This window comes from Podarcis pityusensis (assembly GCF_964106645.2).
Source record: "Podarcis pityusensis genome assembly, chromosome: 8".
In the NCBI taxonomy this organism is placed as follows: Eukaryota; Metazoa; Chordata; class Lepidosauria; order Squamata; family Lacertidae; genus Podarcis; species Podarcis pityusensis.
Window position 1 is genome coordinate 18,731,678 of NC_138033.1, and position 25,597 is coordinate 18,757,274.

Sequence of the window (25,597 nt, forward strand, 5' to 3'; positions counted from 1 at the left end):
ACACGGGATGCAAGGATTTTTCCTTGATGCTGATGAAAAACCCAGAAGGGCAATCTGTGGCTCCTGTGCTGAACACAGGGACATGCTTGCCGGGTGAGAGCAACAAGCTGTGATTTAGCAAACCATCCAGCCTCACCCTGCCAGTCATGGAAAGCAAGAGAGAGAGAGAGAGAGAGAGAGAGAGAGAGAGAGAGAGAGAGGTCCTCTTCCTTCTCTCAGCTGCCTTAATTGCATTTGCTGCACTAGCATGCTAGCTGGTTGCCATTGGTTGCAGCAATCTCCTGGCCCTCGCTGCAGCTCTCCATAATGCGTTCTGTTTAACACTGCCGGGCATCATAACAAGAGCGGAGAGCAGCTGGGTCCCTGCTCTGCGAGTGTTTGTTCACAGAGTGTGTCAGTGTCACAAGGCAGAGATGAGGTGATGCGATGTGGTTGTAACTGAATGCCAGAGGGCACTTTTCCTCCCTAAAAGAATTACGTCTTGATTTGGGGCATGGAGGACTTCTGCTTCCTCATCCTTCCTGTGCTGGCTTCACATCCCAGTTCACCATCAAGGGAGCAAGAGGATTCCCAGTTTTTCAGACGTCAGTGAAAAGCCAAAGTTTTTAACTAGGGATGCTTGAGAACTTTGATCTGCACAAATCCTGACAAATCAGAATGGGCAAAAGATCACTATTGCGCTCCCGATCCTGTTTGCAGGATTCTCATAAGCATCTGGCTGGCCGCTTGTGAAAACGGGGTGCTGGCCTTCACAGGCCAATGGGTCAGATCCTGATGTTTTTACAAGGGTAGCTATGCTTTGCATTTCACTCCAAGTGCATCTTAGGAGGAAACAGTATAAAAGTGTGACTTCAGAGATGCTACAGAAATGCACATGACAAAAGGCATTCAAAAGTAGGTGTTTAAATATGAACTTTTGTGCAGTTTTTTTTCTTTTTTTAACAAAAATGTGCCGATAGCACAGAAACAGAGCAGAATGGGTATGGAACAAACACAGGCAAGAGTGGCTCCGACAGGAAGTTTTGCAGTATGAAGCACCAGAGGAGAGGAGAGGAGAGGAAGGAAAGAAGGAAGGAGGGAAGGAAGGAAGGGAGCTCCACCAGACTCATCCTCAGCCCAATAATGCCATGTTTACTGGACCAAGATGGTAACATCAATGTAGGGCTGGGCAGATTTTCAAAGCATGGAGAGAAGAGAGATCCAGCACCTGCAGATCAAGCAGCTATTAAGAGGCAGTGGTTAGTCCAATGAAACCAGCCATTCTTCGTCCATTTGATCTCTCTCATTACTCAAAAATAAAGAGCAGCTAAATGTGCAAATAGCCTCTTTTTAGAAGGTACGTCTCACTCACTTACACAGGTTGTCACACGAGGCTGCCCTGAGCAAGGGACCAACATCCCTGCATGAACAGGCCACAGAGACAAGGTGTGGCTGACTTAGCAGCAGCAAAAGCTCCCACATGAGGGGTCTCTGGAGCATAGGGGCACCGTTTTCAAACTCAGGGGCCGTATTCCCTGCAGGGCAACCTTTTGGGAGCTAGATGCCAAGCAGTTGCCAAGGCCAGAAGGGAAAGTGAGCGAATGGAATGTGATGTTCTCCTTCATGCAGCAAGCTTCTTGTGGTCAGGAGCAGAAGCGGGTGAAAGTTTGCGCACCCACTCATATATCATCTCTCTAGCATTATCAGTGTTCAAGGGCACATTCCAAGGAGGCAAAATCACTCCTTGGAAAATTCAGAGCGGCTCACAGGGGGCTTCTAGCCATCTCTTAACCAGCTGCTGACCAAGCCCCCATCTCTTAAAGGACAAGAGAGCAACATGCGCCCTTTCCACGTTTCCCAGGCTGAATTTGCTGTCAAATTTACCCCTGAGGCTGCCATGTGCTGCCTTCCATGTGAATTTTGTCTTTTTCAGAGATGTGCCACACACTGGCATGACCAACATCATCATCAAGCTATTTACTGCAGCTGCAAGGTCTTATTTCTGGTCACTCGCCACAAGTTCAAACCCCAATGAGCATATATGTGAAACTATGGGTCCCCACCCCCAACATGCATCACTTTGCTCCTGTTTACACTTGAATTGCATTTGCCATGTTAACCATTCTCTCAGTTTGGAGAGAGAATTCTGGATCGTTTCTAGAGCTCTTCACAATCTCTTTGTGTCAACAGTCAAAGGATTTGCTTATGGAGGCCACCTTTCCTCATGGCGGGTCTTAAATGGGTGAGTTTCATGTCACTCAGAAGCACAGAACTTGCTTTGCATGTAAGTCTTGGGACCCATCACTAATTCCATGGCATCTCCATGAATAAAAAGATCTCTGGTACCAAGCGATGAGATATAACTTTGCCCAAAACCCTGGAGAGCTGTTTCTAGTCAGAGCAGTCAGTGTTGGGCTACTAGATGCACCAAGGACCTGAAAGGTTTAACAACGTACACAGCAAACAGAAATTTACTAGGGAAGTCCAGATGATGGGGAACTTCAACCTGCTCTGAACTCATCTGGAGTCTTTCAATTCAAAGGAGAACAGAAGGGAAAAGGCTCTTTGGGATGTTCAGAAGCTGTGAATAATCAGTGTTGGGATTGGCTAAGCAAGATCATGCACCCCACTGTCCCTGCAACAGGTTAGTGCGCTGGGCGTGGGAGACCAGGGTTCAACCCCCCCCCCCAGCCATGTAGCTCACTGGTACCCCTTGGGCCAGTTATGCTCTCTCTGCCTAACTTACCTCACAAGCTTGTGAGGATAAAATGCAGAAGGGAGAGAACTGTGTGCTTCTCCTGGAGTTATTTGGAGGAAAGGTGTGATATAAATGCAGAAACATGGGTTTTTGGATGTCTGAAGAGGGCTTGTGGGGGGAGCACTAGTTAGGCATTCATGTGAACTCACAGAGGGGGCAGTTGCCTCCTGCCCCTCTGACTGCTATGAACAAACTGTGTCGGGGGCAAGGCCCCACCAGGGTCTCCAAGCAGGAAGGAAGCAAAGTTCCACACTGTCATCAAAAGCTGGTGCATGGGACCATAAAGTCCAGAGTCTAAAACTACCTAAGCGCATCACTAAGGGACTTTCGGACATCACTCAAAGGCTCATCAAGAAGAGCTCTCCTCGCGCCGCACCCACTGTCTAATTAACAACCCCATCCTACTGGGAAATAAATCCCATTGAACTGAATGGGCCTTGCTCCAGGGTGAGTGGTGTCTCTGAACTGCAGCCTAAAGTGAGACCGCCCAGGAAGGGCGAGCAGCTCCCCTAAGCATGGACAGAGTGCCATTCCCTTCTACCAGAAACCCTCTCCATGGTCGCCGCAGGCCCCTCCCTCGCCTCTCTCCGCAATCCCGCCGCCTTTCCTCCAGGCACCTCGGATCCAAGGGGCGAAGGGCGTTTTCCGGCTGGGAAGAAGAGCGCACGGCGACCGGGATCGACGGCGGCGACGGGACACCCCAGCCTCCCTCCACCCTCTCTTGCTTGGAAAAGGGGCAGCCGCGAAGGCTCCCCGCCCACCTCCTCCGTCTGCAAGCGGCCCGCGAGCCCCGCCCCCAGGCTGCTGCGACTCTGGCTCCGCCCTGCTGGGCGCTACGTCGCAGCTATTGTGGCTGCAGGCAGAGAGGCGGGAGGGGCTAAGGAGGAGGGGCCAGGGAGAAGCGCTGCAGCCGCAGCGGCGGCGGGGAAAGAGGAGGAGCAGGCGGTGGCAGCAGCAGCAGCAGCAGCAGCAGCAGCAGCGGGGCCAGCTCCTCCTGTCACAGCTCAGCTGGGAACCGACGGCGCCGCAGCAACAGCAACAGCAGCGCTTGAGCTGGTGCAAGCGCGCGCAGGGAGGCGACCCCCAAGCCCTAGGATCTCCCCCAGCGCCGCCACCCATCCCGGGTTCCCCCTTGGCCGCGCCGCCAGAAGGAGGCGGGAAGCTCCCGGGCGCCGCAGGGGAAGCGGCCGCAGCGTAGGCTGAAAGGGAGAGCGAGCGAGCGAGCCATGGCTGGGGCGGCGGGATGCGCCGTCGCTGCGCGCTGCTTGCTGGCGCCGTTGCTCTTGCTGGCTTCTTGCCTGGGGCCCGGAGGCGCAGCCAACACCCAGGTGAGCCCGCCGAGAGGGTGGGTGGGTGGGGCAGGCGGGAGGGAGGGAGGGAGGAAGGGAGAGCCTCCTGGGCGACTGCTGCGCCCGGAGAGCTTGCGGGGGCTTTTATTGCCCAGCCTCGACGAGGTGTCTCTTTGGAGCGCAGGAGGAGGGGACTGCCGGGCGAGGATGGCGCGCTCAAGGTGTCCGGGGCGAGCTGCCCAAGGTCACTGGCACAGGGGAGAGACCCCTTGATCCCCTCGGATCTCCTCCCGGTTAAGAGGCTAAGGAAGGAGGCGCTTATCGGGAAACCTGCGCCTGGAGGGAGAGCGGACGGGCGGGCAGGCTGGCTGGCTGGCTAGCATGGAGGGTAGCGGCTGGAGGAGGCGACGTCGTAGGTGATGGCCAGGCAACGGACTGGGCAGGGAGGGGGGAAGCCCAGCAGCCGCCCCCCTCTCTGCCTGCGCGCCTAGTGCCTGTTCCAAGGAGAAGCGGGCATCTGTTTTGCTGTTTGCTCGCCCTGCCCAGATTCCATCTGGAGATAGGAGGCCTGGGGGGCGGGGATCGACACCCACCCACTTCATCTGCTTGGGAGACGGGGTGTCCCCAAAGCGAGAAGAGAGCCGGTGTGGCGTGGCGCTCTCCCTCTCCTCCCTGAGACCTCCTCTGGACCCCAGACGTCTCACCTTTTGCCTCCGGAATGGGAAAGAGACATTGGGGGCTGGGCTGCAGGGCCCCCTTGTTTCAAAGCCAGTGGGGCATTTTTTTAAGCGGCCCTTGGGCTCCTTTGGGGAGTGTGGCTCTTCTCTCCGGATTGGCACTCTGTTTTGTTTTTGCTTGCCTGTGAGCAAGGCTGCATACGGACCTTGCATTTAAGCATAATCATGGGAATTGTAGTTTCCCCTGTCCAGATCTACAGTTCTGAGCCTCCCTTACCAACTACGTTTCCCAGGATTCTTCTGGTGTGGGGAGTGGGGGAAATGTGCTTTGAATGTATGGTGTGCATGCAGCCCAAATCCCACTGACCCACTGCAGGGGGGGGCACATTCCTCCAGGTGAACTTCACAGCCCCTCAGCCCCATGGCTTGGAAGCCAGGGAACCGTCCTATTATCTGTCCCATCTAGCACAGCAATGAGGGTTAAGCAGATGGTGGCCTTCCTGAGCTCAGGGGAAGTACCAAAAGAGACTTGTTTTGAAATGTTGCGATGGGGCCTGCAGAGAGAGTCTGTCTGTCTCACATTTGCACAGCAGAGAGTGGGCCAAGCCATGCCTGGTGATGATTGCAGTCCTCCATCTGGGCTGTCAACCTGCCTTCTTCTGTGGAGCGCAGGATGGTCTCCCTCCTCCTCCTCCTCCTCCACTCGCAACATCAAGCTTAGACTGTGCCATATCTTCCCTATCAAGAATTGGCATTGCTCAAGCATCTGCTGAGGGCCCCCTCCCCTGGCAAGAGACCCCCCGGACCTGCTGCAGTGGGGGGTTAGCTCACTGGGGGGGGAGGGAGGGAGGGAGGCTGCTTAGGCCTAGGGCCTTTCAAAACATAGAGCCAGCATTGCCCCCACCATTGCTACTCAGATTAAATCTGGAGCCCCCCTTTAAAAAAAAACCAAAAAACCCAGGAGCTCAAATTGCAGTTATTCCATGTCAGATGTGGTTTTGGTCTCGATTGTTGCCCACTATGCTGCCTTTCCCCTCCCAGGCCTTCTCTTCATCCTTCCTGGCTCTCTTTAGGACCTTGTTGTAACCCTTTGATGAAAGGCTGCAGGTGTTTGTGACTCAAAGGAGCGCCCGCCAAGTCCTGCCTCCCACCCTTAGCTCACTGAGATAAGATGCAGAAGCAACTTCCTGGTGCTGCACCATTCTTGGTCCTCTGTAGCACAAGACCCCCGTCCAAAGCCTTGGTTTGGATGCAGATTCCTCGTGGTGCATGTGTTGGGGCGGTGGAGGGGATGGGGAAGACTTTGCTCGCTACTCCTTTCTTGCTTTGCTCTGTGGGGGGAAATGGCTTTTGGCCATGGGTTGGCACATTGCGCCGGAGAAGCACCATCTGTGTTTGCCATGGTGGTGAGGTTGTCAGTGCTGAAGAGCCTAGCTGGCAAAAGAAAACCAATTGGCCATACTTGCTTGTACCCTACCAGATCTCAGGATACTCCCCCCCCCCCCGAGAACAGGTGAATAATGGCAATAGAGTCATCATGTGCTGTTTCTTGGTGGGAGGCATGTGATAATAATTATTCCTTCCCAAATGGGTCTCGGTCAGCGCTAAGATCCTGTGTTCTCAATACAGAACTTGGCTCCTTTCTGAACAGAAAGCAAGAAAGCCCATGGGAACTGTGGTTCTTCGTGTGTTCTTGTGATGGTGGCAGCTGCTAGTTTCAGACAGACCTACCTTCTATCATCTCCATATCTAATATACGGACTGGCAAGCTTTGTGGTCCTAGCAGGCTAGAGAAGGACAACAAATGGGGAAACCTAAGCAATCTAATGAAACTTTAGCTTGCTCTGTCAACATAAAAGGTAGAGTATTGGGGGGAGGCAGCATGAAGAGAGAATGGAATGGAGTACCTTGAAGTAGGCATGGCTAGCTGGCTTGAGCCCTGAACAGGAGCGCTTCCTACTGCAACACTTTTCTGCAGGCCCTACCTGTTGGCTAAATAGAGCACCTCTGTGAGAAGGTCTTCTGCTGGACCAGATTTAACACCTCGTCTTGCCCAGCCTCCTTTTCTCTCAGTGGCCAAACACATGCCTAGGAAGTCCACATGCAGGTCATGAGTGCAACAGCACTCTCCCCACTTGTCCTTTCCCAGCAAGGTGTCGGGGGTGGTACACCTCTGGAAGTCATGCCAGAGATGTGAAGGCCCAGGAAAGAAACAAGGAAAATTAAGGAAAAACCTGTTCCCCAGATTCCCACCCCTATAAAAAACACACACACACTGTTCTTCCCCACCAAAAAAGCAGGGAGAAAACCCAGATCCACCCCCAGTTATTTTCCAGACCTTCACATCTCTTGGTAGGGCATCTTCCAGTAGAGAAGCTCCTGGACAAGCCAAAAGCTCTGTCTTGTGGTCTCATGCCCAAGTTATAACTGTCCAAGGCAGCGAACTAGTTATGGCTGGAGACAGAACACTGGTCTTGACAGAGCCATGATCTTTGTGTTCCAGCAAGACGATTCTAGGATCTCTTCAGTTAGGAAGAAGACTGGATGGGCCTGCCACCCTTTGCCCTCCCCATCATATTGAGGATGGGGTCAGCAGGGGTGGAACCCAAAGCGTTCTGCTTCACAAGGCCCAGCCCACATCTCCCTTAGGTGTCCCCTGTTTCTACTTCACGGCAGCTGGGCGACTTGTGACGAGCTGTTCTTTGTTTTCCTTGAGAGAAGAGAACTGTCTGCAGCTCGGGCAATTTGTGGCTTGCTTGAAGTGGGACAGCAGTGGTAAAAGCATACAGAGGAATTCTGTTGTAAATGCAGTTGAGTTGCCATTGTTCCTAAATCCGAACATAGCGTGCGGTATTAGAAATGAAAGCTATTTCTAGTCTTCTACTTGTCCCTTCAGCATGCACCACAATCTACCAAGAGGGCTAGAAGGACTCATCCGGTTGCTGTAGTCATCTCCTCCTGGTCACATTGGGGGTTGTGGCCGTGTAATCACAGAGAAGGCTCCATACCCTTCATGAAGGTTCTGTTAGGCCTTAAAACCAAAACGTGCCGTGTAGAAGCCCCAGATCACCCTCCCGCTAGAGACCATTCACCTTTTTTGCAGTGGTGTGTTTTGACTGATCTGCTTCAAGTGTGTGGTGCCAAGCAAGGGTTGGTGGGTGGGTGGACTTGCCACCCTCCTCCACTGGACAAGGGAATGGGGTCCTTGCACAAACCTGCATTTCTGCAGAGACTTGCAAAATCCATCATCTTTGCAGGGCGAGGTTCCCCATAAATTTGGGGCACTTCCTGAGGTGCTTTCTGCTCCACAGGCCAGAAGGGGCAAAAAGGAGCCTCAATTCTTCCACCTCTGCTTCTTGCTTGGCTCCCGGCCCGCTCTTCCTCCATCTCACACAGCTAGCTGGTGCTGTGATGCTCTGAGCAGCCTGAATCAGCTCAGGAGGGATGGGATGCAGGGCGAGTTGCAGCTTTGAGGGAGGCAGAGAGAAAACATAAGCCTTTCCATCTCCCTTCCTTTTTACTTCCCCCCCTCTGCACTTCTGCCTCTCTTAGGCTGCATCCCTCTTTTAACCCTGCATAGTTTCCTCCTGCAACGTAAAGTTGGGGAGAGCCAGCAGACTGTGGCTTTTTTTCTGCAGGGTCCCTAACACACACACACACACCCCGCAGATCCTGTGTTGGAGGGGGGGAGGGGGGAAGCAGGTGGATGCTTCCTCTCCTCTCTATCTCATCTCGCTAAGTGCTTGTGGGGGGGGAGCAGGAGGGGGGATTAGCGCTGCACTTATTAATCCCGGTGCCAATTAACCACTTCCGTGCCGCTCTGGCTTCCATTTCCCTGCTACCTCTTTGTCGTCGTTCACCTGCCATTGATGCTGCTGTGTGTATGCGCACGCACCCCACCGCCCAGATTCTTGGTCAGGGTGCTGATTGGGGGGTGATGACTCAGGCCTCTCCTTTTTTTCTGCACCCCCCCCCCTTTTTGTTTTTGATGCCTAACCCCACTCCACCCCGGCCTGCAGAGAGGTCAGCCTGCAACCAAATTGCAGCAGCTGCTTAATCGCTCAGAGCAGCAGCTTAGCCACGGGATCCAACTTAATCCAAGCCTCACTTCTCCATTGTCCTCCCCCTTGCACACACGCACACACACACAGTTGCCTGTTCTATCCCCCCCCCCCCGCCACCCTCCACCAGCTTGGAGGGAAAGTGCAGGCCCCGTATGTACCTGACGTGTGTTCCTGGTTGCACTCTCCATCCCCCCATCTCTTGGGGGGATTGCAGAGCAGGTCTTCCTAATCTCCCTCCCTCGCCTCAAGCTGTCACCTTCTCCCTCCTTCCCAAGAGCAGGAAAACCGAGATCCTTAGTTCAATCCAGGCAGAGCGGAGACTGCAGGGGAAGTGGGAGTGGCAGGGAAGTCTTTTTGCAGCTCCACCGCTGGTTCTCCTAGCCAGAACCAAAGCCATCTTTGCCTTCCCCCCATCTCCTCTCCCACCCACCCCCGCCACTAGCACCACAGGTCCCCCACACTCATCGTCCTCCTGCAGCTCCTCTTTACACTTGTCCCTCAAGTGCTGTGTTTGCTCTTGCTACACCCACGCTTAAAACAAACTCTGTGTGTCTGTAGCCCTTTCACAGGCTGGCCCCCATCCTTGGCCTGGAGCCAGCACTGCTTGCAATTTGTCTCTCCAGATTCGGACTTCCGATGGGTTGTATCTTATGCTAGTCCTACCCGGAGTAGACCTACTGAAACGAACGGGCATGGCTAACTTCATTGTGCATTTCGATTACGTATGAATTTTGTAAGGAATTTTGTGCTTGGAAACTGCTTAGAAGCCATTTTGGAACCAATATGTAAGTTAATAAATCGTAATATCGTGCACCCATTCATTTCGGTGGGACTACTCTGGGTATGACTTAGCTGGCTACATCCCTCTGATTCCTTTCAGACCTGTTATTGCTTTGGCCTTAGCTAGGAAAGTGGGAAGAGATTCAGTTCAGTTTGCAATTACCAAATGTTTTATTAATTAAATGCCCCCTTTTAGTTTGGTTGTTTTGCTTTTAAATTAAAAATGGACTTGCACGTCTTATAAATTCTGTGGTGGGTGTAAAATAGCTATGTTTGAAGGGTGAGTCTAGGATGCCTAGCAAACACACTAATGTATTGGCTTTCTGCATGGAGACAATTTTTTTTTGGCACAGAGGTGGTTTCAGAAATAAATGAATTCCCTGTTGTGAATGTTGGTGTTTTGTGGAAGGTTGTGCCACATTTCTGCCTGGCTGTTTTGAATTGGCTCTGTCAGGAAAATGTTGGGGAAATGTTGGGCTGTTTTAGGTCAAGGGTGAGGAACCTGTGGCTAGGAATCAGGGGAGAAAGTTCAGTTCGGTTTGTGTTTCAATTCCCGCTTTCCAAGGCAGCACAGAAACTGAAATGCAACCATGCTGAGATAGCTCAGTCAGTAGAGCATGAGACTGTTAATCTCAGGGTCGTGGGTTTGAGCCCCACGTTGGGCAAAAGATTCCTGCATTGCAAGGGGTTGGACTAGATGACCCTCACGGTCCCTTCCAACTCTACAATTCTAGGATTCTATCCCTCAAAATTCACGCGTCTCTCTGAATTTTGCAATGCACCTCTCCAGCCATGCAGTATGTACAAAAATGCATATATGAGAGTAAAAATATACTATGCTAGCAGAAGTAACATAAACAATGTGCTTTGCTTGCAAACATGAATTAGGCAGAATTGCATAAAACACATATATACAGTGTTACCTCAGGTTAAGTACTTAATTCATTCCGGAGGTTTGTTCTTAACCTGAAACTGTTCTTAACCTGAAGCACCACTTTAGCTAATGGGGCCTCCTGCTGCCACTGCGCCATCGCTGCACGATTTTTGTTCTCACCCTGAAGCAAAGTTCTTAACCCGAGGTACTATTTCTGGGTTAGCGGAGTCTGTAACCTGAAGCGTATGTAACTCGAGGTACCACTGTATTAGGAGGAATCAGCAGAAAAATGTTGACAATTTTCATGAGGACCTTTCAAATTCGCGAACTGATGTGAAAATGTGGAGAACTGAGTGTAATATTAGAAAATAGGGGGAGAAACTGAAATTAACAGACCCATCTATCCTTAGCCTACAGTTGCTTGTTTAGCTGGGGCCTTGTCTCCCCCTTTCTAGTGCCGCCTTCTGACTTGCTACCTTGGACACTGTGGTGAATAAGGCCTTGTTTGTGCCTTTGGTCCAGCCGGGTGAAGTTATGAAAACAGCGTTGTTGTCACTGAACCAGGCACACTGGTGCTGCAGTGGCCCTCAGAGGCCTGGCCCCTTAGTGGAAGTGGAGAGGGGCAAACACGGGACAGAGGAGAATGATAAGGTGGGGGATCCCCTGCTCACCCCACACCTTGTGTCTCAAGTGGGTGCCAGCTGTGGAGGCCCAATGAAGCGGCACTGTGAGAAACACTGACTGAGATGGGAGGGAGGAAGGAAACTGAGGGGGGAGATGGCGTTTGGACAGAGATGGATGGCAGCATAGTGAGATTCTAGATGAAGGAATAGAGAAAAGGAGTGGAAGGAAGGTGAGCTGGGAGCGGTGGGGGGCGGCGAGGAAGACGAGGAGGAGGAGGTGGTGGTGCTGCCTGGTGGGAGTGGGCCCAAGATGAGAAACTGCTGAGGGAGGGGCTGGTGATGCAGTATTAATTTCCATCTGGGAGCTGGTCTCCATGGCAACAGAGAAGATCTGGCAACTCCATGGGGAGCGGTTGCCACAGCAACAACATCCCCACGGTTGCTGAGGAGGAGAAGACGGAGAGAGACAGAGAGATGGTGCAAACAAAGATGGGGGGGAGGGAAACAGCAAAAGGGCAGGTAGATGCGAAGATGCGATGCTTCGTGGGGGGTCATGGGAGTGATGTGGCCGGGGAACACCCTTCCCTGCTAGCTCTGGGAGGTGCCCTGCCAGGAGGAGACTGTTCAACATGATCCAAACGTGTGTCTGGTGTTTTGCAGAACGTGCCCATCTTATCACCCCTCTCTTCCCTTTGTGTGTTGCAGGGGATGGGGGCAGCCCTTGGCCCGGCACTCGGGACTCCCCAAGTGGCCATGTTCTGTGGGAAGCTGGTCCTGCATCTCAATGTACAGACAGGGCGCTGGGAGCCTGACGCCTTCGGCACCAACACCTGCTTCCACACCAGTGAGGAGATCCGGAGCTACTGCCAGGAGGTATCAAGCGCTCGCCTGCTCCTCTTCCACGCCCAGTGCTTCCTCGAGCCCTCCTTCTCCTTTTTGCCTTGTCCCATCTCCACCTTCCAATTCTGCTTCAATTCACTCTGAACCATATGCTTAGCCCTGCACAGGAGTCTATACACACATCATTGTGAATCTAACCTTGGCTGTCCCTGTCTTTCTCATCCACAGCGTTTCCCAAACTTGGGTATCCAGCTGTTTTTGGACTACAACTCCCACCATCCCTAGCTAGCAGGACAAATGGTCAGGGATGATAGGAACTGTAGTTCAAAAACAGCTGGCAACCCAAGTTTGGGAAGCACTGGTCTACCAGCTCAATCCATTGAAGCCCATTTCTGTTCTATAACTGGGTCCAGAGAAATGACCCAAGGCTATTTGATGTGGTTGGGAACTTGCCTTATATCTGCTAAGATTTTTCGTCCAGCTAGCTTCGTAGCAGCTATCCAGGGTTTCAGGCAGACATATTTCCCATTGCCTGCTAACTCATAAATGTACACAAAGAACCACACACATGCACCAGGCATAGATTCATCAGTGAAACCAAACAGGTCAGTTACCCGGCTGTCTAGCTACCTGGGCATTCCATGTATACAATGCTAAGCTTATTGGATGGCCTATAAACCTATTGGGCAAGAAAATAATAAATGAGCTCACTTCTAGAATGATGTCCCTTTGCCCACTGCCATTCCCTATATGCTGAGGTGCCTGGGGGCATGAGTGCTGAAAGTGATGTTTGTTGGTATCTTTTATGTGCTGTTATCTTTACGTCCCACTTTTCCTCCAAGAGGCTCAAGGTGGCAGGCACGATTTCCCCCTTCCCTCATGTTTTGCTCACAGCAAGCCTGTGAGGTAGGCCAGGCTGAGAGTTGGTCTCTGGCTCAAGCTCTCCCAGTGAGATGAGTGGGGATTTAAACCCCAGTTGTCCAGGTCCTACACCAACGAAACCACACTGGTGCTGGTTGTTGGAATCAGTGGATTATATAAGGACTGTCAGAGGTCCCCACTCCATCTCAAAATGCGTTGGTAGACAGCCCCTCAAGTACACAAGCATCCAGAAGCATTGGCACCAGACTTTCTGTTTGTCTGTCTTTCACGCACCAAGCTGTGTGCCCTGCTGCTTTGGTTAGGACTTCTCTCTCCCATGCTGAAACAGATGCGTTAGGCAAGGCCACTATCAAATACGAGTGCCCCACCCCCGTTTGTGAATGTTATTGGCAGTGCCACTCCCCCCACCCAAGACAAGTATTGCACCACTGGCGCATCAGGAAAGTCCAACTACCTGCCGTAATAAGGGAGCGTCATCCCACCCTCCCACTACCCCCAGTTAATCCAGATCATAATAAGCACTCTGTTTGCAGAGAAGGCGCAGGACGCCTGTATGCTCTCAGTAAGGACTTGGACATTCCCAGCCCTACCTGGGGATTGAACCTGGGACATTCTGCATGCAAGGCAGATGCTCTACCACTGAGCTATGACCCTTCCTCAAAGTTTAAGCTCTCTCAGCTGCCATGAAATCATCAGCTGGCCCTAGCCCAGCCACCCCCTCTCAGCATTCCTGTCTGCAGTATGGGGATAATAACGCCACATCTGCATTTATGCTCAAGTATTCAAAGCGCCTTACATATGCCGTTGTGTTGTAATAAACGGACCATTAAGTGGTGATTTAAGTCAAAAGGTGCAGACAAATTAGCCCAGCCAAATGTTGTAAGGGGGAAGCAAGCAGAAAAGGTCCTCCATAGCCATCCTTGCCCTGGAAGAAACACTGCAGCTCTACGGCTTTCCCAAGGGTGGTCCTACAGCAAAGAAGAGGAGGCAGATTTCGGAGTTCAAAGTGTTTGCAGAGGGGAGAGAGAGGTGGTCCATAGGGCTCTATCTAGTCTCCAGCACAACTGTTGTTCAAACAAACCAGAGTTGTGTAGTGCCGCGGCGGCAGATTTCCTACCTGCAGTTAACAAAAAGTCCAATGTGCAGATCACAAATAAAAGTTAAACTCACAAATCCACCAGGAGCCATGCGTTTAATGCAAGTAATTTAAAAAAAATTAAAAAAATGGAATATATACCACAGAAATAGTTAAAACCAGCAAGAGAAACAGCAATAGCATAAATAACTGTTTTTAAAAGTTCTAAAACTGGAGAGGGAGAAACTGGGGAAATATAAAGGTCTTCGCTTGGTGCTGAAAAGAGCACAATGCAGTGAACAAGTGAGGAAGGCATTCCCTAACCAGGAGCCACCACTGAAAAGTCACTGTCTCTTGTGACCACTGGACTTGCCGCATTAGGCAGCAATATCCAGAAAATGTCTTCTGAAAAGGTTTTTGGGGTCCCGGCAGGTATACACGAGACACATCGGCAGAAGGATGCCATTTTCCACCTCAGGCACCAAAGTTTATCATGAGCTGGCCGTCCCTTGCCCCTTCAGGTTCACCCTGCTCTTGTTTGGGAAATGGGATTTTTCTTGTTTGTGCTTGCAACCCATCCACCCGCTCCTGTGCCTTGAACATGGAATCTGAGCCCAGAGTATGATCTGAAGGAGCTCTTCTCAGACAAGGCTGCCTGGGGCAAAGGACAGGTTGACACCCTCTCCCCTTCATTGTACAAAAACGTGCCAGAGAAGACTTGCAGTTGAAGTTGGCGTCAACACCACCAACAGGGCAGCATCCTCTACCCCACCTGAAGGCGTCAGGCTAGCTTACGGGGTTCAGAACAGGCCACCTAGCGTGCACAGATGGCCCTCCCAACACCTCACTATTGCTCCCTGCCCCTCAGCACTTACCGCTTGAGGCGGCTGATTCCCTCTGCCTCATGGTAGGGCCACCACTGTACTTAGGAACTCCAGGTATGCCACTCTAAGGTGCTCCTTCAGAGGGAGGAGGAGGAAGTGTATGCATGTGCCATTGTAAGGATCAAAGCTCTTGTGTCCCCTCTCCCTGTCTCCCCTTCCCTGCTGTGATCTGTGTGCCTCTTCTATGCACCACCCGCAGGTGTATCCCGAGTTGCAGATCACCAATGCTGTGGAGGGCACCCAGCCCGTCACGATCGACAACTGGTGCAAGAAGGGGAGGCCCAAATGCAAAGGCCACCAGCACATCGTGGTGCCCTATCAGTGTCTGGGTAAGTGCCAGATGAGGAACAGCCGCAGGGAGTTGGCACGAGAGCTGTGCTTGCTGTATTTCGTGTAGACCAAGGCTGGAGAAGCTGTGGCTTTCCAGGTGTGGTTGGACCTCACTTCCCATCATCCCTGGCTAAACTGACAGGGGCTGATGGAAGCTGATCAGCATGGAGAACACCAGAGGTTCCCCATTCCTGGTCTAGACCCTGCAGATCATTGTCTCTCTGCTTGTAAAGCAAGTGCTTTCCTACTAAGCTGTTGTTGTTGTTGTTGTTGTTGTTGTTGTTGTTGTTGTTTATATTTTGTACCCCACCCATGTAACTGGGTTGCCCCAGACACTCTGGGCGGCTTCCAGCATATTCAAAAACATAACAAAACATCAAACATTAAAAACATCCCTATACAAGGCTGCCTTCAGGTGTCTTCTAAAGGTTGTCTAGTTATTTATCTCCTTGACTTTTGATGGGAGGCCATTCCACTGGGTGGGCACCACCACCGAGAAGGCCCTGTGCCTGGTTCCCTGTAACCTCACTTCTTGCTGTGAGGAAACTGCCAGAAGGCCCTCGGAGCTGAACCTCAATGTCCAGGCTAAGCAATAGGGTTGAAGATGCTCCTTCAGGTAAACAGGGCGTATTTCCCAGTACATTTCTGAGCACAACTCAAAGTTTAAGTTGTGCTCAGAAATGTACAGTGGTACCTCGGGTTACATACGCTTCAGGTTACAGACGCTTCAGGTTACAGACTCCGCTAACCCAGAAACAGTACCTCGGGTTAAGAACTTTGCTTCAGGATGAGAACAGTAATCGTGCTCCGGCAGCGCGGCAGCAGCAGGAGGCCCCATTAGCTAAAGTGGTGCTTCAGGTTAAGAACAGTTTCAGGTTAAGTACGGACCTCTGGGATGAATTAAGTCCTTATCCCGAGGTACCACTGTACTGGGAAATAGAAGGAGCAGCACCAGTGTGTTGCAGTGCTAAGGGCAACCTTCCCCAACCTGGTGCCCTCCATTTAGCATTAGCCATGCTAGCTGGGGCTGATGAGAACTTTGTATGGACCAGCTGTAAGCTGCATGACGATGTGAAGCTTGCTGTCTAGGAAGCTGGCTTAGAGAGGATTCAGACTATTTGTCCATCATAGAGTTGCAAGGGACCACGAGGGTCATCCAGTCCAACCCCCTGCAATGCAGGGATCTTTTACCCAACGTGGGGCTTGAACCCACGGACCTGAGATTAAGAGTCCCATGCTCTACCCATACCAGCCTTTCCCAGCCTTGGATCCCTGGATGTTGTTGGACTTACCGTAATCTCTTACCATTGCTGGCTGGGATGGATGAGAGTAGTAGTCCAAAACATCTGGGGGCACCAGGTTGGGGAAGCTTGGGTTAGAAAGGCTGCAGGTTCAATCCCCGTAAGCGACAGCTGCATATTCCTGCATTGTGGGGACTTGGACTAGATGACCCTCAGGGTCCCTTCCAACTGTCCAACTCTATCATTCTCGGGAGGACTTGGGTTTAAATCCCTACTTAGCCAACACAGTGAGCTTCACGACCTTGGATCTTTCACTCTCTCTCCCCAACCTACCTACCTCACAGGGTTGTGGTGAGGATAAAATGGGCCATGTACGCTGCCTTGGAACTCTTTCAAGGATGGGTGGGATTAAAAAAAAAAAATCATAAATTGTAACGCTGCCTCCTTCTGTCCCTTCTCTAGTGGGTGAATTTGTGAGCGAAGCTCTCCTCGTGCCCGACAAGTGCAAATTCCTGCACCAAGAAAAAATGGATTCGTGCGAGACCTACTTATTTTGGCACAGCGTGGCCAAAGAGGTGAGCAGCTGGGAGCACCTTAGGGAAGGGAAAGTAGCAGATACTTTAAAGGAAGGGTGGGAAACCTTCGTTTTTCCAGTTGAGGATCACATTCCCTCAGGAGCCATCTGCCAGCCTCCCCTTTCCTCTCTCTCTTTTCCCCACCACTGAGTGGGCTGCCTTGGGAAGGGAAGATCACTCTTGCCCAAGGTCTCAGTCAATGGTTTGTAGAAAACTCCCCCTTCCAAAGCTCTGCCCATTTTAGCATATCCTCCACTTGCCCTCTTTCCCTTTCTCCAGGGACTTGAAAACAAGCCAGGGACTGCAGGTTTCCTATCCCTGCTTTAAGGCAAGCTCTGCTGAAGGTGAAGAGGTTGCCAAGACTCTTTAAAACAGTGTTTTCCCAAAGTTGGGTCTCCAGTTGTTGTTGTTGTTTTCGGACTACAATTCCCATCATCCCTGACCACTGATCCTGCTAGCTAGGGATGATGGGAGTTGTAGTCCAAAAACAGCTGGAGGCCCCAGTTTGGGAAACACTGCTTTAAGAGAGAGTTGAGAGAGTGTTTGTGCCGCAGTTATAGGCTGGTTTTTGATAACCCTCGCCGCTTCCTCCCAAAGTAGGATGCTGGCAATGATAACTTTTAACCTCCCAAGTTTCCTAGTAAATGTCCCTGGAGGATGACCGTGATATAATGCAACCTAGGATTAATTTCTGGGCCCAATTCAAAGTGCTGGTTTTGACCTATAAAGCCTTAAACGGCTCAGGACCGCAATACCTTAAGGACCGCCTCTTCCCATATGAAGCTACCAGACCCTGAGGTCATCTTCTGAGGCCCTTCTTTGTGTGCCTCCTCTTCAAGAGGTCAGGAGGGTGGCAACATGAGAACGGGCCTTCTCTGCAATGGCTCCCCGTCTGTGGAATGCTCTCCCCAGGGAAGTCCGCCTGGCGCCTTCACTATACATCTTTAGGCGCCAGGCAAAAACATTCCTTTTCAACCAGGCCTTTGCCTGACCTGACATCCTATACCCTTTTTAAAATGCTGGCTCTTTTCAGGAGGGGGGTTAATCTGGTTTTTGTTTTGATTTTATGTAAGTGATTTTTCATGTGAACCTCCCTGAGACCTTCGGGTATAGGGCTGTATAGAAGTAAAATAAATAAATATTAATAATAATACTGTACATCATGTCAAGCAAGTCATTTTTACCGCTGACTTTCTTTTTGGGCTGGGGAGCAGAGGAAACATGGAAGTTCCTGCAGAGCTAGGCAGCTGTTGTGTTGTGTGTGAGTGGAGGGGAACACGGAGGGAATGTGGGTGTCTGGGATTGCGAGTCTGCGTGTCAGATAAGTGTTAAAGGGGAGAGTTTATGTGAACTGGGTGCATTTGTGAATGGGGGGCGAGGGAGATAGTAGTCCTGGCCAGGTCTTGATCCTACCCACTACCATGTGGTCCTTGGGCGCAAAAAGGCTGCCCACTCCTGGTATGGTATAAGTGTGTGTGTGTGGCAATTTCACAATAGCACAGAAAAAAACTATGGAATTTAGCTTCCTTTTTTAAAATAGTGTGGGGTTTTTTGCTGCTTTTTAATTTCAAGTTACAAAACATATCCATACAAGGAATACAGAGCTTAGTAGGCATACAGAAAAGAAAGAAAAAATAGGAGCTGATGGTTGTAGCTTTATATGTTCCAAGAAAGGCAGCCAAATGAAAGTAGCCATAAGGTTCCGTAAATCAATGGAGGGTGAAAACCCTGTCTGGTTCCCTTAACCAAGTCAATAAAAGGATACCATGTCGTTTAGAAGGTGTGAGTCTTTCTCCCCACCCCAAGGCGGATATTCCTTTTGTGAATTAGTTAATTTGTCCATATGCACAATGTCCAATACTTGTGAAATCAAGGCTTTTAAAGTTTTTCCCTTTTTTTGCAGTCACTAATCTCACTGCAGTTAATAAATGGAGGACGAGGTCTTTATGGGTTATGTTCTTAATCTGAGGAGTAAAATAAGATAGGAGGGCTTCCAAAAAACATAGGTTTCCTTTATTAAAAAAAAGTTTTTAGACCTCATGAGTATGAAAATAATGTTGGCACGGTGCAATCAGTGTCTGCCAAAATCTCAGAAACAAGAATGGCTGCTGGATAAGGTTTCTAGCTGAGGGATGAGGTTTCAGGTCCCTGCGTTATTTTTTCTTTGCCCTGCCCCACTCTGGAGTAGCAGAAAGTGGGATAAATTAGGAAAACCAGTTTTAAAGTGTAGAATATATCATGCACAGCGGGAGAAATCATGTAGATGTGTTTAATTTGCAAAAGGTCTACAAGTTGCATGATTTGTTTGGTATTCCTCGTAACAGAGTTTTGAGATACTTTGATGCAGAATTTTAATTTTCTTTTAAATGTAAAGTTTGCCAACCTCACAGTGAGAATTGGTTGCATTCAAACATAATTGGAAACCATGAATTGGTACTATGTCTGTCTTTTTATGCTAGTTTACAAACCATGTTCTGTGAAAGCCTGCCAAATAAGAATACTCAAACCACAAACTGGGGGGTGGTTTGCAAACCATGGTTTGTACTAACCACGGTTTGCTGCAGCATCTGAAGTCACAAACCACAGTTAGGGTCATTGTTCTGCCTTAAAAGAGGCTGTTGCCCCATGGTGAGAGGGGTGAAGGTGTGTGTTGAGCAGATGGAAAATGAAAGGAGACAAGTGGCTGCGAACCATGGCTTGCTTGCTGTACATCTTGAAGCTCAAACCATAGCGCAGGTTCAAAGCACAATGGCTAGCGCAAATCATGCTTTGGCGTGGTGTCTGAACTGAGCCAATGAGTGACTTAGCAGCATTCTGACATTGTTCATCTCCCATTCCCAGGCCTGCAGCGGTGAGGAGCTGGAGCTTCACAGCTATGGCATGCTGTTGCCCTGTGGGGCAGACCGCTTCCGTGGGGTCGAATATGTGTGTTGCCCTGCACGCCCCACAGCTCTCAGGCTGGAACAAGCCACTGAGGCACCCCAGATCCTTGCCCATCTGAGAGAGGAGGCCCTGCACAGGTGAGCAAACAACCCCAAGCTGCACTTGCCACTCACCCTTTAATGTGGATGGCGTGCTGTATGGGACACTTTGGAGGATCCATGTTGGGAAATTGCAATATATTCCCCTCCCTCCACAAAATAATCAGAATTTATTTTAATTCAGGTTTTTAATTGTGCAAAATTCAAGGCCCTATTTGCTTCCACCCAGGTAGCATTCAGACTGCCTAAGATGTTCTGCAAGGTGTTCCCCACACAGTTTCCCCCTTGCCAGAAAGACCCCCCCAAAATGCACACTCTTCCCTTTCAGTATTTATTGTGCAGTCTCCTGACCGGATGGTTGTTTCTTCAGCAACAAGGTTCCAACAGGACGCATCCCAACAGAGGAAGAGAGCCTGGAAATGGAGGAAGAAGGGGACCTGGATGAAGATGAAGAGGTGGAGGAGGACGAGGACGATGAGGAGGAAAGCCCTGGAGATAGTGCCCCTGACCCCGACCCTTTCCCTGCTGCCTGGGATGACTATTTTGTGGAGCCGGGTTACTATGATGACAGCATCACCCAGACTACCATCACGACCACCACACAGACCACCGAAGAGGATATCAAAGGTAAGCTCTGGAGGACAGGGCAGGGCTAGCGACTGGAGCCGGGATGGTGAAGCTGTGGACCACCAGATGTTGTTGGGCTCCAACTCCCATCAGCCCCTGTGAGTGTGGCCAATAGACGGGGTTGATGGGAGTTGTAGTCCAACAGCATCCGAAGGGCTACAGGTTCCCCACCTGCTCTTCCTCACTTGCCTGTTCACCTCTCTAGAAGTAGTAGGGAGGGAGGTAAAGGAGCTCCATCCTCCTCCATCCTTTCCATCACCTTTCTGGGAGGTCCTGTTGATCTGTCTTATAAAAAGCAAGGATGAGAGAGGCCTACTGAAGATGCTTATCTCAAGAAATGGAACCTGAACCGTTTTTCTGAGAGCGGGTGAAGTCAGCGCTCCCATTCGGGCCACTTCTGAAGGGCGAAGTTCATGGAATCCCTGCTGCAGATGTTAGCACAGGAAAGGAGGGGCGCATGGAGCCAGCAAGCAGCTACAAGGGGTGGTAGGACAAGACGGAAATGCTCAGCTGCTTGTCCTGGTCACGTCTCCTCCTCGTCCTCCTCACAATGGGGCGCCTGTTCTAGAGGCAGCTCTGAACCTGGCTCTCCCTGACACAAAGGGGCAGACGCAGTGAGCCAGTGCGTCCCTCAGCCGACACAGCTCGGGGGCGGGGCACAAGGGGGCATGCCCGCCTCAGTCTATGAGGCGCCAAGTGGAGCTGAGAATTCAGCATTTTTTTGCCTTGTACATTTTTTGTAAGAGGTGGGGTTTGATTCAATTTAATGTATTGTTTAGCTTTACATTCAAATGGATCTCAAAGCGGCTTACAAACAGTAAGAAACAACAACATGGTAGAACATCACAAATACAGGCAGTGACCGTTCTAGGCATGTCCAATACACGCGCAACCGCGCATGCGCACATCATACTGAACCTGGAAGTGACCCGAAAAAGTCACAAAAAAGGGCAGAATGGGGAAGGGGCGGAATGAGGTGTTTGCAGGCTTTTTCAACGTTGTTTGAAATGTATGCGATTTTCCTTAAATGCACAGTGCCTTGGAACGTAACCCCTTCATAAATTGGGAGTTGTCTGTACAGCATAAATCATATAAAATAATCAACAAATACCGTATTTTTTGCTCTATAAGACTCACTTTTTCCCTCCTAAAAAGTAAGGGGAAATGTGTGTGCATCTTATGGAGCGAATGCAGGCTGCACAGCTATCCCAGAAGCCAGAACAGCAAGAGGGATCGCTGTTCTGGCTTCTGGGATTCAGAATATTTTTTTTCTTGTTTTCCTCCTCCAAAAACTAGGTGCGTCTTGTGGTCTGGTGCGTCTTATAGAGCGACAATACAGTAATATATAAAACAGTGAATATCACAGTGAATATATAAAATCTGTGAAACGCTATTAATGAAACAGCAACTGAAAAATGGGGGGGGGGGGCGTTATGCCATGTGAGGCAATATTACAGCCTTTGTCAACGTCCTCCAGAGGTTATTGGACTATGACTCCCATCACGCTGGGGCTGATGGGAGCTGGAGTTCTAGAAGGTTGGAGAAGGGTGTGTATTGATGCCTCGCCTGAGTGGGGAGCCCCCTGTCCTGCGGGGCATGTTTTGTGTGGGTGGGAGGGCCGAGGCATGTCGCCTTGTGTAACTCACTTCCTGTGTTTGCAGTGGCCCCCACCCCTCGCCCCACCGACGGAGTGGACGTTTATTTCGAAATGCCCGGAGATGGGAACGAACACGCCAACTTCCTGCGTGCCAAGATGGACTTGGAGGAACGGCGCATGAGACAGATCAACGAGGTGATTGGGGGGCAGCTCTAGAGCAACTGTCACCCCAATTGAGGGGTGTCCTTGGTGAAACACACTTCCCCTTGCTTAAATTGTGAACGTCTTCAATGCATCGGTAGCCTGTTTCCCAACTTAGAAGGCACAATTTGTCCTCGTCGCATAAGATGATAAATTTGCATGTGCGGATTTGATCACAATCGCTCAAAGGCACATCTTGCTGAATAGGCTTTGATGTTGTAAATTTCCCCCATGAATAAGACAAACCAAGTGTTAACACAATGCCTGTCATGTAGGCCAGCTTTACGAGTGAAGATGAGCTGATTGTTTTGTTTTTGCTGCTGAGTGGATAGGAGAGAGTCTGTGGCAGGGGCTCCAAATGGTCACCTGGGACACCTGCCCATAATTCCATCTCTAAACGTTGAATTTACTCTATACCAGGGATGTCCAACCGGTTGATCGCACGGTGTCCCTGGTTGATCCCGGTCAATTGCAGGACCCTGAGTGCCCCCCCCAAAAAAAACTTCTTGGAAGTTGGACGTGCCTGCTTTATACGAAACAGCAATATCCAATATATAAAATGCATGCGTTCAAGCCTGACAAGAGATACTGGAGATGTAGAGTAAGAGGACACAATAGGAACTCCATCACAGGGTCAGGGTTTGTGCCAGGAAGAGATGTGAGCCTTTTCGTGGGAGCATCATCCGCACCTCATTGCTTCTTTTCAATTCAACAGGTGATGAAGGAGTGGGCTGAGGCAGACAACCAAGCAAAAAACCTGCCCAAGACGGATCGTCAGGCACTCAATGAGGTGAGGACTGGAGAAGGATTGTATTGAGATCAGCTCTGGAGACGCTTTGCCAGTAAAATCAAATCACGTTAGTAAGCATAACAAAGGACCTTTTCAGTGATGGCCCCACACCTATGGAACACTTTACCTACCAAAGTGTGAATGGAGCTTTTGATTGAGACTTTTTAATGGACTTTAAAAAAAAAAAACACAACCACCTATTCCAGCTTACTTTTTCCTAGGTGTTTTTCTTTAATGATGGTGGTGGTTTGGGAATAGTTTTACATCTTGGACAGATTGTTTCTAGGCTTTTAAATGCTTTTGGGGAGGTATTTTTCATGCCAGTATTAAAAATGCCAGCTGCGCTGGGAATTTGTTGGAAGGGTAGCATACAAATTCCTAAAATAAATTAAAACGCGTTGAAAATAACACATTTTTAAGTTTCTTTCGTTGCTACTTTTGACTCCTTTTGTAATTTTTCCATTTTTTAATGCTGGCTTTGGAATGTCGATATTTTTTTTATTTTGAAATGGCGTCATTTATCTCCCCCGTTCCCAAACTGCTATTTTGTGGGGGAAAGCATATGAATTAACTTCATGTTTTGTCTGTGTAGATGTATTTACTGGGGCCGCCATCCGTCCAACCCCTCCTATAACCTCTCCAAAAACCCCACACTAACCCTTGGGGAATCTTATTTGCTTCTGCCCCCACCCTATGAGCCAATTCTAACTGGTGGGCATAGCTACCCACATGTCAACCGCATCACGCAATTGTTATTTCACATGATTGACAGGCGGCTTGCTCCTCCCACCCTCCCAAAACTCAACATCAGGTGTTGAAGGGGGCAGCTGGGAGGGCTTGCACATCTGCTTAACTTCAGCGGTGCTGTGCAGCACCAGATGTTCCCAGACCATCACCCTTTGGTCCCAGCAGATACATTTAACTTCATGACCCTCTCGCCTTCTCTCTTGGCTGACCCAGCACTTCCAGTCCATCCTTCAGACGCTGGAGGAGCAGGTGTCTCGAGAGCGACAGCGGCTGGTTGAGACTCATTTGGCCCGTGTGGTGGCCCTGCTCAATGATAATCGGCGGGCGGCACTAGAGAGCTACCTGACTGCTGTGCAGACTGATAATCCCCAGGTAAGGAAAAGCATATAGAGGAGGGAGGGGATGAGTTGGGTGGGAAGCTGCTCAGGGATGATGTTCTTTACCTTTACCTGTACTTTTACCTGGTTGGATGCCATTGCCTCCCTCGAATGGCACCACTCTTTGGCCTTTTTGCGTCTTTTTGGTTTTGTTAAATTAGTTTTTGTTTTGTTTTTTCATTTTCATTATTTTATTTATATTTTATACATTTATTTACATGTTATACATTATTTTTTATAAAAAAACATTTTTTTGACAAAGTCATAATCATAAATAAATAAGAAAAAAAATGTGCACCCCACCACCGAGGCCATTCCATTGTAACTATCCAACTTCCCATCCTCTTGCGATGGTTTGACCCCTTTCCGTTTTAACAGGACAAATTCTACAAACACCCTCCGTATCTCCTCAAAATCATTTCTCCTGCATATTCCCCATCTTACCTTAATGGCACATTTTAATTTATCATTAATAGTATACCCCACACCCCTTTATACCATTCTTCCATTTTATATTCTGCTTGCCCCTTCCACTTCCTGGCTATAATAATTCGTGCAGCTGTCAATGAATTTGTGAGCAAGTCCTTCATAGCCTGTGAACCTTCCACCGTTAAATTAGTTTTTTAAAAATAAGATAATTGTTGCTTTCGTTTGTAAGCCACTTTAAGCAGCTCCCTTTTGTAGGGGAAAATATGAGGGGGTTTTTTAAAAAAAAAAATTATGCATTAACTTATCCTTTTCTAGTTCAAACTCTTTCTTCTCCCCATTGTTATCACCCTCTCTGTTAAAGATCTTTTTGTTTTTCCTTGGAGACCTTATTACCCAGACTCCCTTGCACTCTGCACTGACTATAAATCTGGGCATGTTAATATACAGGACACATTTGTCCAGCACGTGCCCAATCTCATGTAGATTCACATGAATGCTTCACATTGCACATGGATGTGCCACTCCATGTATGTGTGCATTTAAATGTAACTGACTGCACATGACATGCTTACATGGGTAAATGCTTTACACCCATCACCTAGAAGAATCAAGCTTTATAATTCAAGTTATTTGTGTGCTTGGACTCTGTGAACTCCAGTGTGGAATCTGGCACTGGGGAAGAATCCTGCACATACACAGAGCAGCAAAGTGGCTAAAGTATTAGGCAGCAATCTTAGACATATTTTAAAAGAGAGTAAGCTCTATTGAACGCTTTGGGACTTAACATCAAGCAAACATGGCTAGAATTTCTCTGTTCAGCCCAGGACATCCAGTTCAACTCTCCACGCAGCCATAAATCTCACTGGATGGCTTTGAGTCTTTATTCATTGTGTCTCAGCCTAAGCTCTACTTCACAGGGTTGTTGTGAGAAGAACATGGGGAAAGGGGGCCATGTTTGCTGCCCTGAGCTCCTTGGA

General features: G+C 49.6%; 1 protein-coding gene across 2 annotated transcripts in view; it reads left to right on the plus strand.

Annotated features, from left to right (window-relative positions):
* Positions 1 to 3,718: 3,718 nt before the first annotated feature.
* The window catches only part of APLP1 (amyloid beta precursor like protein 1), a 51,193-nt gene continuing 29,314 nt past the window's right edge, over positions 3,719 to 25,597 (plus strand). For both annotated transcript variants that reach the window (XM_081018803.1, XM_081018804.1), the window contains exons 1-9: positions 3,719 to 4,065; positions 11,750 to 11,917; positions 14,925 to 15,054; positions 16,759 to 16,871; positions 19,713 to 19,891; positions 20,223 to 20,479; positions 22,141 to 22,271; positions 22,993 to 23,067; positions 24,028 to 24,186. In XM_081018803.1, the coding sequence (XP_080874929.1) occupies positions 3,964 to 4,065; positions 11,750 to 11,917; positions 14,925 to 15,054; positions 16,759 to 16,871; positions 19,713 to 19,891; positions 20,223 to 20,479; positions 22,141 to 22,271; positions 22,993 to 23,067; positions 24,028 to 24,186 (1,314 nt within the window). In that variant the 5' untranslated portion in view covers positions 3,719 to 3,963. The remainder of the gene's footprint in view (positions 4,066 to 11,749; positions 11,918 to 14,924; positions 15,055 to 16,758; positions 16,872 to 19,712; positions 19,892 to 20,222; positions 20,480 to 22,140; positions 22,272 to 22,992; positions 23,068 to 24,027; positions 24,187 to 25,597) is intronic.